Below are 18,125 nucleotides of genomic sequence, written 5' to 3' on the forward strand. Positions count from 1 at the left end.
GAGCTAGAACTGGTCAGTAATTTTCCAATTAACTGTTCTTTTGTTGGAAAAATACCAATTTGTCAAAACCAAAAGAGTTTACAGAAAGGGTCAGTTGTGATGGTTGTCACGACTCAAAAGTTTGCCATTTTCAAAATGAAAAGTTTTGTTTGTTGTTCCATTATCTCCATTTTACAGATGAGGAATTGATGACATAATAGAGGAGAAAGAAAAGGAGGGGGGAAAGGGGGAAACAAGAGAAAAAGACGACACGAGAAAACTAAAGAGCAAGAAAAATCTAAGCTAAAATGTTAAATATGTACTTATTAACCTATTAGTTTTGTTTCTGTTTTTTTAAAGCTAGAATGTGCTGCATGGTGGAGACTTTATAGTTTTGGTTAAGCAAGAGCACAGAACTGCCTGGTCAGCTAGTCAAATTCAATCCTTATTGGTGGTGGCAAAAGCTCATTACGATCGGATGGCTGGTCATCAGTGAATGTGAAACAAAGCCATTCAGTGCAGCTCTTAGCAGGCAATAGCCTGATCCAACTCCTCAGAGTCACCAGACTTCTATTCACTTCAGTGGATCAGGTCAGCCCTCAGTGTCCAAAACTTCAAACAACATTTACAAATGCCACCTTTGTTGACCATCTCAGCAGAAAAGCCCGTGTCACTGCTCACCAGATCAAGACTCAAGCACACTGGCATGATGATACAGGAAAGCTTGGTGTAGACAGAGGTTCTCAGTCAATCTTGCATGTTTCACATTTTAACCAAATTGAGGGTGGCGGGAGAGGGTGTTTTGGAAAATCTCCACTGCTGTGCCTCCACTCTCTCTCTCTCTTTGGGACTGAATGGGATGGGGATATTCAGTATATGCCATTATCAGATCTTTCATCCCTCTGGCCAAGAAGCTTACCCAGTCCTGCTCTAGTATCTTAGACCTCTTGCATTTGTTTTGCACTTCCCACAGTTACCCAAATTCTCTTGTAATGCTCTAAGATTTTCTAGTTACGGTAAAAGCACTTCAAGACAAAGTTTGATCACAACCCTTTGGATTCTACAACTTATTACTACGAGTGAGCTGGAGAAAAATCCCTTCAAATTCAGGGTTTATTGAAGTGTGATTCAAAGCAAGCCATTCAAGCGAATCAAAATACTCCATGGCTATAAAGCAACTCTGGAGGTTTCTCAAAATTGGTGATTAAAAGAACTCTTGTAATGAACAAATTATTCACTTCTCTCTCACACACACTTAATTGGAATGACGCAGTTTTATTTGTAATTTAGCCAAGATCCTGGAGACATCTGCATTGATTAACTAAAAATTTTGTAAAAGTCTCTCATTGTTATGGCTAGTCTTTGTTTTAAATTGTCTACCACTTGTGTGCAATCAGCACATCTTTAAATTAGTTTCCTGAATACAGCAGTTCTAAAACTGCTTTTCCAGCAGTTTACCCCAATGCCACAGAACACTCTGCTTTCATAAACAATTTTATAATGTTATACATGGCGACAGCTATGACAATTTCCTGCCATATCCTTGGGAGACCTTACTGACCCCCCCCTCCCATTTGTTAAATAAATGGCGTATGTATTATTATGGGCCAGGATTGTATGTAACCTCTCAAGGAATAGGGGCCGGGAGGGGTGGGGGAGGGGGGGAGAAAATGCAACAGATGGGGATTCAAAAGACTATATTGAACAATGTGCAAGACAAGAATGGACTACTGGAACAAAAATGTGTTAAGTGGTCTTCCTGAGAAATATCTAGTGGGAAGTGAATGCAAATTCCCTACCTCCGATTATGCAAAAACCCAGCCTTTGGAAGCTATGCCATGAGGAGTGAGCCATTGTCTGCTGGTCACCTGTTACATGAGGACAAGATCAAAGGCCCAAGCTATATAAAGGAAAAGACTATTAATTTCATTGAGTGACCCCTAGTTCTTGTGTTACATGAAGGGCTAAATAACACTTCCATATTCACTTTCTCCACACCATTCATGATTTTAGAGACCTCCATCATATCCCCCCATCCCTTCGTCATCCCTTTTCTAAACTGAACAGTCCCAGTCTTTTAAATATCTTCTCATATGGAAGCTGTTCCATACCCCTAATCATTTTCGTTGCCATCTTTGCACCTTTTCCAATTCTAATATATCTTTTTTGTGATCGGCAGAGCAGAACTGCACGCAGTATTCAAGGTGTGAGCATATCATGCATTTATATAGTGGCATTATGATATTTTCTGTCTCATTATCTATCGCTTTCCTAATGATTCCTAACATACTGTTAGCTTTCTTGACTATTGCTGCACATTGAGCAGAAGTTTTCAGAGAACAATCCATGATGACTCCAAGATCTTTCCTGAATGGTAACAGCTAATTTAGACCCCACCATTCTGTATGTATAGTTGGGATTCTTTTTTCCAATGTGCATTACTTTGCACTTGTCAGCATCGAATTTCATCTGCAATCTTGTCATCCAGTCGCCCAGTTTAGTGAGAACCCTTTGTAGCTCTTCACAGTCAGCAGTGGACTTAACTATCTTGAGTAATTTTGTATCATCTGTAAATTTTGCTACCCTACTGTTCATCACTTTTTCTAGTTCATTTATGAATATATTGAATAACACAGGTCCCAGTACAGATCCTTGGGGGACCCATCCATTGTGAAAATTGACAATTTATCCCTACTCTTTGTTTCCTGTCTTTTAACCAGTTACTGATCTATGAGAGAACCTTCCCTCTTATCCCATGATTGCTTACTTTACTTAAGAGCCTTTGGTAAGGGATCTTGTGAAAAGTTTTCTGAAAGTCCCAGTACACTGTATCAAGTGAATCACCCTTTTCCATACTTGACCACACTGTCAGAGTTCTAATAGATCGGTGAAGCATGACTGCCCTTCACAAAAGCTGTGGTGACTCTTCCCCCTCATATTGAGTTCTTCTATGTATCTGATAACCCTCAGTGTGGGTCATCACTTGTCTGTAGCTGTAAGGGAAAGAATTAAAGCTCACTGGACAGCTTCTGAAGACCCTCTCAGTTTCTAGATGCTTGCAAAGTTAGTCCAGAGTGAAAAGGGGCTATCAAACAAAGAACAAATTCCTCATCTTATATCACCACCTATATATAAAAAATATACACTTTTTAAATGTGTATACACACACACACACACACACGACAAGACACAAAACAAGAAAAAGTTCTCTGCAGTAGTTAAAATTAACCATAAAGATAGCAGATCTTGCTTAATGAATTTTCAGGGAGGGCTGGATCTGTGGACTATCCAGCCAAAAAAAGGAAAATTTTCAGATAAGCAGCCACAGGTCTCCCCGTCTCTCTCAAGGCGAGGTCCACAGATTCTCAGGGCAGGATTTTCTCAGCAGTGACAAAATTCATAAGGAGGCAACAAAATACCATCACTGAGAAAAAGGATTCCCATACTCTAAGGAATCACCACAGCATGCAGTACCCAATTGCCAAAGGCTAAATTGGCTGAAGACCAAGTATTTATCTTGTAAAACTTCGTAAATGTACGCAGGGATAGCCAACAGATTTCCACATAAATGGCCTGTCCCTTCTCACATTGTGATGCCACACTGTTTGTACTGTGAGAGTTCTTGTACTCACTGGAGGATTGCGTCTTTTTGCTCTATATTCCTCAGCAATGCACCACTATATCCACCATGAGACTGATGATGTGTAGGTCTTAGCAGCTCTTTTCCTTAGATGAAACAAGATCAGCAAACCTGTTTTTCTTAAGCTCTCAACTCTCTTCAGATAAATCTTTAAAGCTCACCTTACATCCAACAAATGCAATACTTTCTCCTTTGGGCAAGGAGGAGGTGGACAAAAAGGAAGATAATCTCTTGTGCTCAACGAATAATCACATTCACTTGTGGAGTACAGTTTTCCAAAACTATTTTATCACTGTGGAAGATGCAACAGAATGGATCACTTGAAAAAGCTCCCAACTCGGACACCCTTGTTGCCGAAGTGATAGTGACCCAAACGGTTGTTTTGATAGATACAGTGAAACCAATTTCATAGGTTCAAAAAACACCTATGGTAAGGCATTGAGCACAATTTTCAAATCCCAACTCAGAGCTGTATGCACCTTAGAGGATGCAATAGCTGAACTGCTCCAATTAAGTGACAAAATGTCTGTATGATAGGAACAGGAAGACTTTCTCGATACACTCAAAATTGCTGACAGTGCAGAAACGTGCACTTTCAAGATATTAGCCCGCAACCTGAGATCAGAACCATCTTGTAAAAATTCCACAGCATAAGACACTTTGGCTACATGATGCTGAATATGTCTCACTCTGCACCAAGCTTTGAACTTAGACCAAATCCTTTGCCAACACAATTCAGACAAGACAGAAAAGTAACCCCTTTGTTTCAAAAATTTATTTTCAAATGCCAGACCGCTAGATGTAATTTACTTGGATCTTGATGAAGAACTGGTCCCTGGGATAACACACCTGGCCCCAGATTCAGGAAAAATGGTGGCTACACTGACATGTTCATCAGGTTGGGAAACGAAGGCCGCCTGGGCCAATAGGGAGCCACTAAGATCACTTCTGCTTCCTCCTTCCTGATTTTCTGTATTGCTGTGGTGATGATAGGCACTGGGGGAAAAGCATAAAGTAATCCCTTTTAGCATTTGAGCAGCCGGGTATCTATGCTTATGGCTTCTGGCTTTCTCCTCCTTGAAAAGTACTGGAGAGCTTTTTAGTTTGCCTTGGATACAAAAAGATCCAGAATCAGAATTTGGAAAATGTCAGTAATCAATCAGAAGACTTCACTGTGAAGACTCCATTCTTCCTGCCTGACAGTCCTTCCATTCAGCCAATCGTCTTTGTATTGCTAATGCCCTGATAATAGCGGACCCTGATAATAGCGGAGAGTCCGCTCACTGTATCAATAACGCTGCTTCCTTCTGTAGATCCCTTCATCTCAAACCCCCTGATGGTTTACGTATGCCACCACTGATTTACTGTCCCTCACTATAAGGTTATGATCTTTCAGCAATGCGGGGCCCAGCTGTTGAAGAGCATGCTTTATTGCCCTCAATACTCAAAATGTTAATGCTTTTTCTTTTGCTGCAAGAAACATCATGTCCGTTGAGTCACTGACTTCTTGAAGAATGCTCCCAAATCCATGTCTGTTGTTATGACATATCTCTCTCTGCCATGTCAATCCCTACCTGCAACCTCTCCACACTCATCCACCAATTCATGGATTTCAAGTGATGGAATGTTCACTTTCCAGGATGGGGGGGGGGGAAGAAATCAGAAAATGGCAGGGAAGGGGCAGCAGGAAGCCCTGGAAAATCCTCATGTGCATTCTTGCCCAAGGCATTATTCCTATGCAGGACACAATCATCCCTAGAACACTCAAAGTGCTTACGGATATCCTCAAGAGCAGTCACTGATCTGATCATCAGACCTCTCCTCATTGCAGTCAGGCATTGTTTCTAGTGTTGAAATTTGCATTGTGGGAAGACTGGTCTCTTCACTTTCTGGATTTAGACTTGTTCCATCTGCTTTTGCTGTAGCCAGAAAAGGATACTTAGGCCTGTAAGGCAGCCAGCTATTCCTTTTCCCAGATTTGGAATTAGAAATGTTCTGTAAGGACTGATTTGCTTTATCTGAGGACTTCACCACCACTTGATCAAATGGCTGCCCAAATAATTGACCTGAAATATTTAGAAGCCACTAACATGATTTGGCCTGTCATTGGATCCCTTAGTCAGCCAAGCAGTGCTAAAATAATTGCCAGATGGCACAGCCCTTTTTCCTCAAAGGGATTCCTTAATGAGGCAAGCAGTGCTACAGAAAAGCCACATGACATAGACATGTTGTCTCACTGAATCCAAAGGTGAGCAAGCAGATTTCCTTAAGGGCTGACTCACACCTGTTAAAGCAGGCAGAATAAATTAGTCAGAAATAAGTGGTTGGCCAAGTGGCCCCTTCACACCTATTTATTTCTGCATGTCTGGGCTGCTCTCCTTCTCAACAAGTTGTACGAGGCATGATCAAAAGCACTGATCTGGGTTCCATTTTGCCTGGCAGGCGTGTCATGGCCAACTGCAGCATAAGAAGGGTCTGGTTAGCCCAGACATTTTTGCACCCTTTCCAACTTCATAGGCAATCAGAGGAATAGAGAAGTGTTCCATCACAGAGGCCTCCCCAAATATGTTACACTGGAAGCTGCTGTAGCTGGCAACCTTGGATCAGAAGGGATTTTCTGCTATAGAGCTTCCCCAAGACTAAATAACAGTACAGTAGTGCATAGAATCCTTTTTGGTTATTCTGTTTTATTTTCTTCTTGCTCTGAGCAGGTCGTCTGGGAAAGTCATCCTGTAGCCAACAGAGGGGATGTGGGGATTGGGAACCTGAGTCAGATAAGGGGTCTTGCAAACTTCTCTACTAACAGGCATCTTTTTAATCCTGCCCTTTTGAGAGCAGACAGAATATCTGTCAGGGAACATGGTAGCTGCTGCCTGAGGCTCACAAGATGGTGGCCTCTGATGGGAAGATGCAACAAATTAAGGAGCTCCTTAGCCCAAGAGGGGATGTCTTCCTTAGGGGCAGATTCACTTTTTCTCCCTTTGGGCTAAGAGATCGAGACCTGGCTGCTCTGATTATGGTTTCCCCAAGCCGGGCTGCTGTCCTTTGATGCAACCACCTCCGGTGGTCCTATGGCTCTTTTCATTTTCCTCTATCCTTCAATGCAGCTGTGGCCAGGCTGCTGGTGGAGAACTCCTACAGAACAGGCTCTTAGGTCAGAGAAGGGAGTCAAAGCGAACCCCTCCTGGTCCCAGCCAATGAGAAGGATGGAGTGCACAAAGCACAAACCTCTACTTTTACATGCTCTGGAAGGGGTACGTAGCAAGAGGAACACTGCCTTAATCCACTCTTCTTTGGGCCCTTCTCCGCCATCCTCCTAGCCTATTACCTGAGCACTGGGGGCAGGAAGGGGGAAGTTGCTGTCATAACTCCAAAGAGGAGACAAAGTGCCTCTTCAAGCCCCCCCACCCTTTTTTTAGGGAATCCAATATGTCCAAATTAGACCAAATGCTATCCAAATGACTTATTAACAAAAGTTCTCTCTCACACATTAGATGCTGGATTTTACCACTCTGCCAGTAGCTACAGGAGGCAGAATAAAACTGATGGGGTCTTCCGAAGGTGGGGGCTACTCCCTCATCAGCCCTCCAGTCAGATCTGATTCTGCCCCCTAAATACAGGCAGATGACAACTCACACTGAGGATCTGTGGAACTACCTCAGAGAGAATTAATGTTTGCAATGCACTTGAAATAAGTGAAGTGCCATTTAAATCAGTCTTGCAAAATTCTACTTGCCCATTCTTTTGGGGAAAGTAATTTGTTTGGAGTAAATATTTTTTTCTTTACCAATCATTATGGTACAGAGCGGACACGTAGATTTTTGTACTTGAGCTGGTATATTCTTATAACAATTCTGCAGTGATAATGATGCAAGCGCCGAGTATCAGTATCCTTTTGTGAACTGAATTGTGTTTAAAAGGGAGTGAGGGGCGGGAACCCAGAGTAACTCAATTGAATGTACAACACCACGTTCCATGGAGAAAACAGGTTTAATTATCAAGCTCCAATATTGATCTGACCTCTCCACTCATTGTCTCAGTCACTCTTGACTTGATTTTTACCAAACACTGTGGTTTCCAATCACCACTTTGGCTCTTCTTCACCAATACCCAGTTGCCTCCCACCCTTGTCTTGTCATTTGTTCTGCATTAGATTTGATGATCCTCCCATACAAGACCCTTTATAATATTGCCCCTACTGATATCTTTGCTCTCATGTGCCCCCTTCATGTGCCTTCTGCCCCATCACTGTCCATGAGGCAGCTGTCTCCAGTGATCAGAGGCTGCCTAGGACTCAGAAGATTTGGTTTCTAATCCCGACTCTGCCACTGGCCTGCTGTGTGACCGTAGGCAGGTCACTTCACCTCTCTGTGCCTTTGCTTCCCCATCTGTAAACTGGGCAGGATTTTTCCCTTTTCCTTTGTAAAGTGCTTTGGAGTCTATGCAAGAAGAGTGCTATATATGAGCTAAGTATTATCTTGTATGGCTCCCATCATTATAGTCCTCACAAGTTTTTCACCTTGCTTACCCCTTTCTCGCCTCCACCGACACTATGATGCTGTCCCCTACAAATGCTACAGTCTCCCTGTTCCTATCCACCAAGTGCTCTCTGTCAGATGCTAGGAAACATGTGGCTCTGACCCATCTGCAAGGGATAAGATTTAAAACCCCTCATATTTTCAACTGCAATGGAAAAGCTACTTAGGTTAATCATTGGTGTTTATTTGGGACAGCTCTGACATAGTCAAAGCCTACTCTCCATCATCACGCACAATATAAATGATCATTTACACAACTCTGAGCAGGAGATTCTGAGGGCCAAATTCATTCCCAGCAATGGAATCGTCAGTAGTGCCTGCTTACATCAGTTCTGAATTTGGCCCTGAGGTTTTGTGCATTCTGAGAGCTTACCTCTTTTGAATTTGTAATGGCTGAAGATCCCCAATAGGTAACCCCTCTGGAGTGAAATATTTCAGTAGCTCTTTAGCATCCAGCAATGTCAGAGATTCCCTCTGACCATCTTTATGGCCCAGTAATTGCTCAGAGGAATGCGCCAACATAGAAACTCTGGAGAAAAAAAAACCAAACAATAAAGTAAATCTGTCCTGCCAAGAGGCACTGTTAGTTTGGAGCAATTAAAAATGGTTTATCTCCAGTGTAACACTACTGGAATTAGCATTTCAAAATATTTATTGAAAACCTCATAATAAAATGGTTTCAATGCCAAGGCTCTACCAGTCTTCCCAATATAAATTATCATCAAGATTTTACAGTTTAGTTGAGAAATTTAACACTGGGATGGAAAGCAGACATTCAGATTCTCCAGCCTGTGAGCAAATTTTATATATTTGAAGATTAATTTAATTCTCATGAAAGAGAGATTTATAGCATAGTTAAAGGTAAGAACTAAAAGGAAAGTATTGTACAACCTGCCCCTCGTAATTCTTTCAATGCACCTAATTCAAGGACAGCAAACTGTCTCCTCTTCTAATACTGAGAACCTTTGCCATACTACTTTAGGAAAAGTAAAATTCACCAATGGGAAATAGGATAAAATAAATGTATTTCATCTAGGACTTGAGCGACATTCACTGAATCTAAGAGATGGAAAGGTCCTTGAGATACCTGTCAAAAGCTATGATTAGCAGAAAGATAATCTTATCTGTTTTGAGAGGCAAGGACAGCGTTTTGAAAAAGGCACAGGAAAGCATAGATCTAAGCCGAGGCTGCAAGTGAGACATTCCTCCCAACACCCTGATGTAGGCCAGGCCACCCTGGGACTTTGTAAATTGAAAGAAAAAAGCAACCCATGATAATTCAAATTGATTGTACGCTTATCCAGTAAAATGTTAAAGATCCACAATAGAACAAAGACCTAGAAAAAGCAATTGGGAGTTAGGGTGAAATGAAACAAATTATAAGAATGAGTTAAATACCTAATTACATGAGGCCGTAAAAGACCCAAAGGAGCAGCATTTGAACCCAAGTCTAAATAATGAACATTTTTCAAACCTCCATTAATTCTCTTATGCTTTTAAAATGTTATGACCCTGGCTCTAAATGAAGCAACACAAAAAGATTAATGGTGCATCTATATTGGGATATAGTGGCAAAAACTGCTCCACTGTGTTTACATTACAACTTGTGCCACTGGGTGCGCAAATTTGACGCCATTATGCACCAGTTCCTAGAGTGGATATGACCTTTATCTTTTACCCACCCAATGGTGCCTAGTGGAACTTCACAAACTTAGAACTGTGCTCTATCAAAAGGCTACATAACAACACCCACTCATAAATACTGAAACACCTCTGCAATACCTTTTCAAAATGGCAGTGGATCAGGGACCCAGTTTCAAACTTACATAAATTTCCCTCCTCTCCTCAGTTCTGCAGGACCCTTAAACATATTTTATGAGATTTACAAAACCTCTGTCAGCATTCACAGATCTTGTAGAATGATCTTTAATGTCATCTGTTTAAAAAATACACAGTATTTACCATTACCTCATTTTTTGTTTAATTTTTTCAAAATTTTCCAAGTTCTGAAGAACATTTCTTTCTGGCCACTCCAAAGGATTGGGCCCTATTAATTCAGATTCTGAGAGAAAAAAAACAGAGTTAGATTAATACCAAAGCTATTACTGTCAGCTGACACTTAATAAATCGGATGCCATTTATCTTCAATCAAAAGAGCCGGGTTTATTAGTACTAACAGGAGGATACTCAAACTGTGGCTCTAGAGCCTCTTGGCAAGTCTTTAAGGCACCAAGAGAGGCTGTCATAGAATACATGGCTCTAACTGAACATCCATATGCTCTGCTTTGTGGAGGGAAATACAGAGCCATTCACAGTAGCACACTCCACATTGCCAGGCACATCTAGGGCAGCATGAAGAGTACTGAGGAAATGTACCAGGTCATGAAGATTCTTCCTAGTGATCAAGAAAGGAAGAAAGAGAGAGCACACAGTAATAAATTGAGTCCCCAAATAATCCTGGGGACTCAAACCTGAGACTGATATTTTCATCATCATGTTGTAGCAATACACATTGAGTTGTAACGAGGAAAGGTTATGGTGCAGACATGGTAATACAGTGTTCGGATAGCACATGACAATCACACTGGAGTTATCTGTGACTCCACTGAATTATATCATATTAAAATTCATGTGGAGCAAAGACAGAACAATTTTGTAATGTCTACAAAGAAGATATTACCTAAATATATGATGCTGGCAACACTACTCGATAAATAATTCAAAAAGGGAACATCTTGTTCAGTTTTATACTGACTAGGAAATCCTGCACATTTGTGTGTGGTGTGTTTAGTGGTTGCTTCTAGAGAAGTCTCCACACATACAAAAAAATTTCACAGTCCCTATCTGCATGTGTTAAAATCATCACTCAAGAAGATGATGTACTGTATTCAGCATATTACTGCTGTGGGCCTAAATCATTGCTGCTTGCAAACAATTTTCTGACTGAAGAGATATGTGTTTGGTATGCCACAGATAAATAGCAGCTGTGAACCTGGAAAGGCTTTTTATTAAAGTTGTGATACGATATGGTAAGTGCTGGGTCTTCTGTAGAATAATCTTGCTATTCTAGTACTATGCCCACTAATCCCAGATGTATGCACTTATTCTTCCATGTGAATTAAACAGATGAATTAATGGGGTAAAAATATAAAAAAGGCTACTTGGATAGAATACCACCATAGTTCTTCAATGAAAGTGCGAAAAAAAACAAAAACAAAGGTGATATAAAAAAAAACTGTACTACTTCTCACACATGAACAGTTTTGTAGTGAAGTTGGACAAAAACATCTTAAGAACATGATAAGATGCACATTCATTCAATAAAGAGCTTTCAATATCATACAGAAATCATAGTATCATTGTCAGCAATACCCAAAAAGATGTAAATAGTCCAGTGGTGAGAATAATTGTTATATGAATGTACAATAAATATTATGGATTTCCCACTTTCCTCTCTTTCTGGATTAATTCCTTTAACATTCATTTTAATGTAACTGCAATATGTGAATAAGAAGTCTTGTTTGCACATACTTTTCCAAAAAACAAAACAAACGCAATAAAATAGTGGTGAATTTTCTAATACAGATGCCTACCACTAGTCATTGTGTAGGGGCTAGTTTTGTTGATTGCTTTGTGCAGAATAGTTTTTGGAAGGCTGGTGTCATACAACTCTAAAAAACGTTCCCTAGTAAGTGTTAACAGGGTTTTGAGCTCATCAGCAGAAACTGTTGAAGGTTGCTTGCCTGATTCCCGCCTCTCTGCAAAACAATAAGAAAAAGGGGAAAAAATTACTGTTCAAGCTGCTAAGCAATTAGGAAAGATTGGACCCTGGTTGGGAGAGAATTTAGTTGACAAGACATGCAATACTGTATACTTTAGGGACATGTTACTAGTTTATTCCATTAGCACATGTGGAACATTGGGAAGGCTGAAGTTCAGAGATCATTTTCACAAGTGCTTTTTATGACTAAAGTTACCTTCAGTCTATTGACATCCTGTTAACTGCAAACCATTTACATTATGATCGGGCTATTAAAACTGCAGTCTCTCCAAAGTACGTTTTCATTTAATTAAATCTGCTCGATCAATGAAACTAGATTAAATATCAAGGGACAAACAAAATGTTCCTTACTCACCCAAAGTTGAGGCACTTAAAGAGAAAAACCTTTCAGTCCGGTTTACAATGATACACCCACTTACAATAAACATGAATCTCTAATAGACGTTCAACCTCCACCATTAAAAAATAAAAGAGAGAGAGGGAGAGAGAAAGAAACACTACTGGAGATTAACAGAAAGAACTACAAAGTAGCGGAGTACTGAATCCCCACAATAGTCTCTTTCTGAAATCATCTTTTCAGCAATAAAACCTGGTTGCTCTCCACAACATATTTATGAAACATAGACTCAAACACCAAAATAAAAATCAGCGCTCTTTCATCTCTATGGTTTAAAAAAAACATAGCAACAAGTCATCACAGATGTATTACTAATTGTTTCCTAACTGCAAACAATATTAAATGTTTCTATTCCTTCTTCATAGACTATCTTCCCGGGACTTTATATATTAAACAGTCACATTAAAAATTCAAAATGAAGATATATTTGTTGAATACCGATTTGAGATCCAGTGGTGATTTAATCCGATATTCTCTCCATTACTTACCGAGACATTCCTTCAAGGCCAATGCTTGGACATAAGCCAGTTTCTTTTCTCTCTGTAGTATCTGCTCTCCATAGAAATGTGGAAGAGAACTGATGAAGTCAGCAGTACAAAAGCCTGTATGGATTATGAGAAAGCCATTCTTAGGTATGTCTCATATGACTTAGGAAATCACCAGCTCATGTTTATTTCTTAAAGGAGCTATCCTTGTGTATGACGCAAGTACACATGCATTACTATATATTTCATATTAAGAAAGCCATAGCTAGAATTTAGTATTTGGCTGAATCCTTTAAAGCAAGGAAATTAAAAGCGAAGGCTGAAAATCCACCCAGAAGTCACCTTATTGTGCACAACTACCAAGGAGGTCTCCACATGCTTGGCAATCTTTTTCCATATTACACGCTATAATAAATAAGCACGGTTTGGATGAAATATCTGCCTAATCCTTAGCTTTGAATTTCCATGCTGTTATGCATTAAAGTCAGACTTTGAATCTTGATATGTTATTGCAGTTAATATAATTAACATGTATAGGAGGTAAACAGACTACTGCATTTGATGTTTGAACATAACCCATTGTTTCCAATTTCTATAACATATTGGGAAGGACTTTAGGGTTTTCCCCCACCACCTTTTTCATCTGACTAAGATAAACTATTACGATCAGGCAGTCAATTCTATTCCGTTTCCATTTCCTCTAATTACAAGGGAACAGACTTCCTCTATCTGAATGTCATCTAAGTCAGCCTTGCAAAATTGGACTTGTCCATTTGCCTAGGGAAAACAAAAAAATTTCATCTCAAGGGTAAGCAACTAGAATTTCGGCTGGGTTGGTCAATTTTCATGACAATTTTGCAAGTCTGATTTAAGTATTCATTTTAACTGGAGTTGTACAATAAAGCACTCTCTTTGCTCCATGTGGCAATGAAAGTATCACAAATGATGGGCTATGCATCTCTCATAGAATATATTGAAATCACATACATTTTAACTTGAACTTAAAGATTTAGTTTAAAGTTATTAGTTCTTCTGACCTTTTCCATCAATGTTAAATAATTTTTACAAGTATATTGCTGAAACAAAAATATGTTATCAAATGTAACTATTCCCCTTAGTTTTCCCCACCTTATTACTGTAAATAAACGGCATATATTGTCAGTCACCTCCACCAACCCCCCAGAAACCCTTAAAAAACAGAGTTTAAGTCTTACTTGACTGTGTTTCTTCTGTGCTTGTCTGTAGCTTTCCATTTATTAAAGCAAGAGTGGCTGTGCCATTGATCTGATTGGCTGAATGAATCAAAGTTGCTTTACACCCTCCAAAGGCATTGCTTTGTACCAAGAAATAATATTGGCAGGACTCTCCTTTTAGCTCAATTTCTGGAACTAAGCAAATACCAACAGATAATCATGAACCATTCTGAGAAAAAAAAGTCTTTAAAATAAGCATAATATTTTCTAGACTCTAACATGGTGTCACTTGCATGGCCTCTAGCCTTGTCAGCTGAGATTGAATCAGATCACATTAGCCAGCAGAATCAAATGTGCTCAGTATTTTGATGGGAGACTTCTAAAATATTCTAAATGCATCAGGTGCAAATACCAAATCCAAATGTGCCACTGATTCTTTCACATTAATTTTCAACCTGTATCCTAGTATGATGCCTATGGACAAGAGATAAATATGAGGTATTGACCACTTGTGGTCATTAAAAATCCTAGGCACTTTTTACAATATTAGCAAGGTTAATTCTGGTATCCTTGACAACATCTAATTGGGTTATCATATTGTGCCTGACACATCACTTTAATTTCAACAGGATAAGGGTGGGTTTGGTTTTTTTACTTTCTGTCTTGAACTACTGGATAACATAGTTGTGTGTTATTTAAATGCTGCTGCCACCATGTACGAGGCAATGTCTGCATGTAGTTGATAATTAACTTTGTAAAGTACATTTGAGATCTTTGGATGAGAGGTGCTCCATAAAATTTCAGTTATTATTAAATGAGAAGATAAATACCTTAAATCTTACCTTGTTATGAGTCAGAAAAGTTAGTTCTATCCTAAAACAGGAGCAAAACTGTATGCTTAGTCTGCTACATTTGTAAAGATGGTGGTGGTGGATGGAATCTTTGCTAGTGGGAAACCCTTCTTTGAACATTTGGATTGAAACAATCCTAATTTTTTAGAAATGTGTTGTGAAGTGTTAGGCACCTCACTACTCCTCCTCCCTCACCCCCCCAAAAAGTCAGAAAATAGGATTATTCATTAACTATGTATATTTCTGTAAATGCTTTTTATTATGAGGCAGATACTACTCACAAAGCAGGTATTTATCCTAATAAATTAAAAAATTTAAACTCTTTATTAAACATATAAGGATAGCAAGAAACGTCTGCTGTGAAGCATATGAAAAATACTCCATTCTATTTCTTAACAAAAGCATGGATCATATGGATTGTACTAGAATAAAATCTATCACTGTGAACTTGACAGTAATAACTTTGAAGAAACTATTTTTTCAGGTTTTATACAAACTATTAAATTGACAGATGTCTGCTAACACAAGAAGCTCAGAGATTGAGCACTTCAGAATACTGTATTAAGCTTCAAAGATCAAATCACTTAATACCACCTTCAAGCTTTGTTATCCCTCTTGTATTGAGGCATTTATAACACTGTCTCAAAAAATAATATTTTAGCAGTGAAAGTTCAACAAATCTGTATTAATATTGTATAAAATATTCTAATGTTTTCTAGAACAGTTTTAATTTAAATTAGGGAGAGAAATCAAATTGGTATCTATAGCTGCACAAGCATTACATTCAAGACATCCATTCATCCATGTATTCTCTTTATGTCCACCTCGCAGTATTCTCTTCATCTCAGACACTTATTCTCATTTTGAGATGTCAAGGTGTTTTCACGTCTTCTTTTATATTTTAATCTTGATGAAGCATTGTACCTCTCTCACATAATTAAGAGATTGTGGACCAGCACCTATTCAATTTACTCAAAACAGGCTAGCCACAGGCTTTGGAGAAAGTGGTATACAGTGTACTTCTACTTGAGCTGGGAGATTAGGAATACTAGCCTTCAATATGAGAATGTTCTTCTGTGCTCATGTGGTTTCACCTGTGCTGTCACTTCAATCAATGAAAATCCAATGGCTAATCTTCTCTATAATCACATCACATCTGCCCTTCCTCCCCTCCCCACCCAGCCCAGCCCACGTTTCACAGCATTAAGCTTCCTGCCCTCGCTTTCAAGGCCCTTCACAATCCTGCTCCTCTCTCCCTGTCATTTATCCCCATATATCCTCCTCTTTGCCAATGACAACAAAAGGGCAGATGTGGCTGCTTCTCATGCAAATGTCACCTTGCCTATTCCATGCTTGCCCCACATAGATGGATGTCTTCCGTTAACAGATTTGTAACGCCACTAGCCTTTCCTCCTTCAATCTCTTCCTCAAGATACACCTCTGACATAACAGGCAGAGGCCAGATGAGCATAGTTGACACTTCATTTATCATATATTTTGAGGACTACAACTGCATATGCGTACTGAATTATCTGATTATATGCCTCTTCCCATAAACCTATGTTACTTGTCTTCTTAGGCTATAAACTCTTCAGGAAAGAGACCATGTTTACAATGTATAGCACAATGGAGAGAGTGGACTGGAAAGAGCCCATGATAATCTAATTATAAATTTGTACAGAGTATGGTCAAAATCTTGGGGCATAAGTAACTTGTTCAGTTATACTGACCAATGATCCCTGACAACTTCTGCAGCTATCATCATTGTTGGCTAACTAGAGTGTATCATATCACTGTTAACATAAACCAATGGCCTTGAATTAGTTTGTAAAATGAGGCTTTCATCTTTTTAAAATAAAAAGGAAAGGAGAGACATCAGATTCAGCTGAGGATCCAGCTCTTAAAGACTAGCACACAACGGTACCTTTAAGCCACATTTACATTCCCCTGATCCCAGGGCTGGCTGGACCCACCACAAAACTTGCACAGGTTATTTTTAATTTTTCTCTGCTCTGAATTTATAATAGCTAAGGCCTTTTGTATGTTATGGAGATTCTGTCACTGTTGCTAGCCCCAGTGCAGCTCCATTTCGAAGTAATGCAACTATTCTATATTCATGCTAATAAAAACTTTATACTTAGGCTTGAAAGGATTAGATTTTTATTGGTAAATGCCATTTTTACCACACACACAAAAAACTATTTCAATCAATAACAATCAAAATTTACAGATAGGCAAAGAAAGAAAAATGCTGCTTGAGAACTTGGAGTTTAATTTAAGAATATTTACTTTGTATATTTTGATATGCAATGTTGACAATTTGTGTTTTAATGGTTAAAAAGCTATAATTTTTTGAATCTCAATATCTACTGTCATTAAGAATTATTGTCTGACCTCCTCAGCAATTTCCTGGAACTATGAAAATTTAAATCAACAAAAAACAGAAAAAAATGCTTAAAAACAAACATTGATATTATCTGTTGAAATAATAACAAAATAAAAATCAAATTCTGCCAAGCCTACTTATATTATATACTCCTGATGCACACATAAACACAACACCCCTACACATATATTACTTACTGGTTATGTCCTTTGGTTTTTTGGCCATATATTCCTTCCATTTTTTTGTACTCAGCTGGCTAGGAGATGGAATCAACATGTTGCTTACATTGCAAGGCAAAACAAATAAGGCTCCTACCTGTAGAAAGAGCAAATACAGTGCTCTCAATATGACTCCTATAGTCATAGAGTTCAAAGCCAGGAAGGACCTCTAGAATATCTAGGCTGACCTCTTTGAACATCACAGGCCGCCACCACCCCGCACACATTAAGCCCAACAATGGAAATGAGACCAAAGTAAATGAGACCCACAGGCAGAGAATAGAGGGCACTGAGGTAAATCAATCTTGATGCCCCCAAAATGGCAGGGATATGATTATGTGAGATATACCTAGATAAACCTGGCAAGTGACTCGCACCCACATGCTACAGAGGAAGGCAAAAAAACCCCAAGGTCACGGCCAATCTGACCCGGGGGAAAATTCCTTCCCAACTCCAGCTCTGGCAATCAGTTAGACCCTGAGCAAGAGAGCAAGAACTGGCCAGCCAAGCACCTGAGAGGGGGAATGCTCAAATGTTCAGCAACACCTCAAAGCCCTGGCCCATCTTGTCCAGTGTACCATCTCCAGCTGTGATCATCCCTGATGCTTCAGAGATAGGAGATTTAAAAAACTGTCCCAAAATACACGGGGAAGAGTG

The 18,125-nt window shown here is 39.3% G+C and overlaps 1 protein-coding gene across 4 annotated transcripts in view; it reads right to left on the minus strand.

The window, feature by feature from the left end:
* The window catches only part of MTBP (MDM2 binding protein), a gene marked incomplete at its 5' end in the record, with an annotated part of 61,102 nt that overhangs the window by 18,499 nt on the left and 24,478 nt on the right, over positions 1 to 18,125 (minus strand). For all 4 annotated transcript variants that reach the window (XM_084621154.1, XM_084621153.1, XM_084621155.1 and 1 more), the window contains 6 exons: positions 8,531 to 8,686; positions 10,126 to 10,219; positions 11,751 to 11,915; positions 12,824 to 12,937; positions 14,035 to 14,208; positions 17,448 to 17,565. In XM_084621154.1, the coding sequence (XP_084477280.1) occupies positions 8,531 to 8,686; positions 10,126 to 10,219; positions 11,751 to 11,915; positions 12,824 to 12,937; positions 14,035 to 14,208; positions 17,448 to 17,565 (821 nt within the window). The remainder of the gene's footprint in view (positions 1 to 8,530; positions 8,687 to 10,125; positions 10,220 to 11,750; positions 11,916 to 12,823; positions 12,938 to 14,034; positions 14,209 to 17,447; positions 17,566 to 18,125) is intronic.

Source organism: Lepidochelys olivacea, assembly GCF_965140295.1.
Source record: "Lepidochelys olivacea isolate rLepOli2 genome assembly, chromosome: 2".
Lineage (NCBI taxonomy): Eukaryota > Metazoa > Chordata > Testudines > Cheloniidae > Lepidochelys > Lepidochelys olivacea.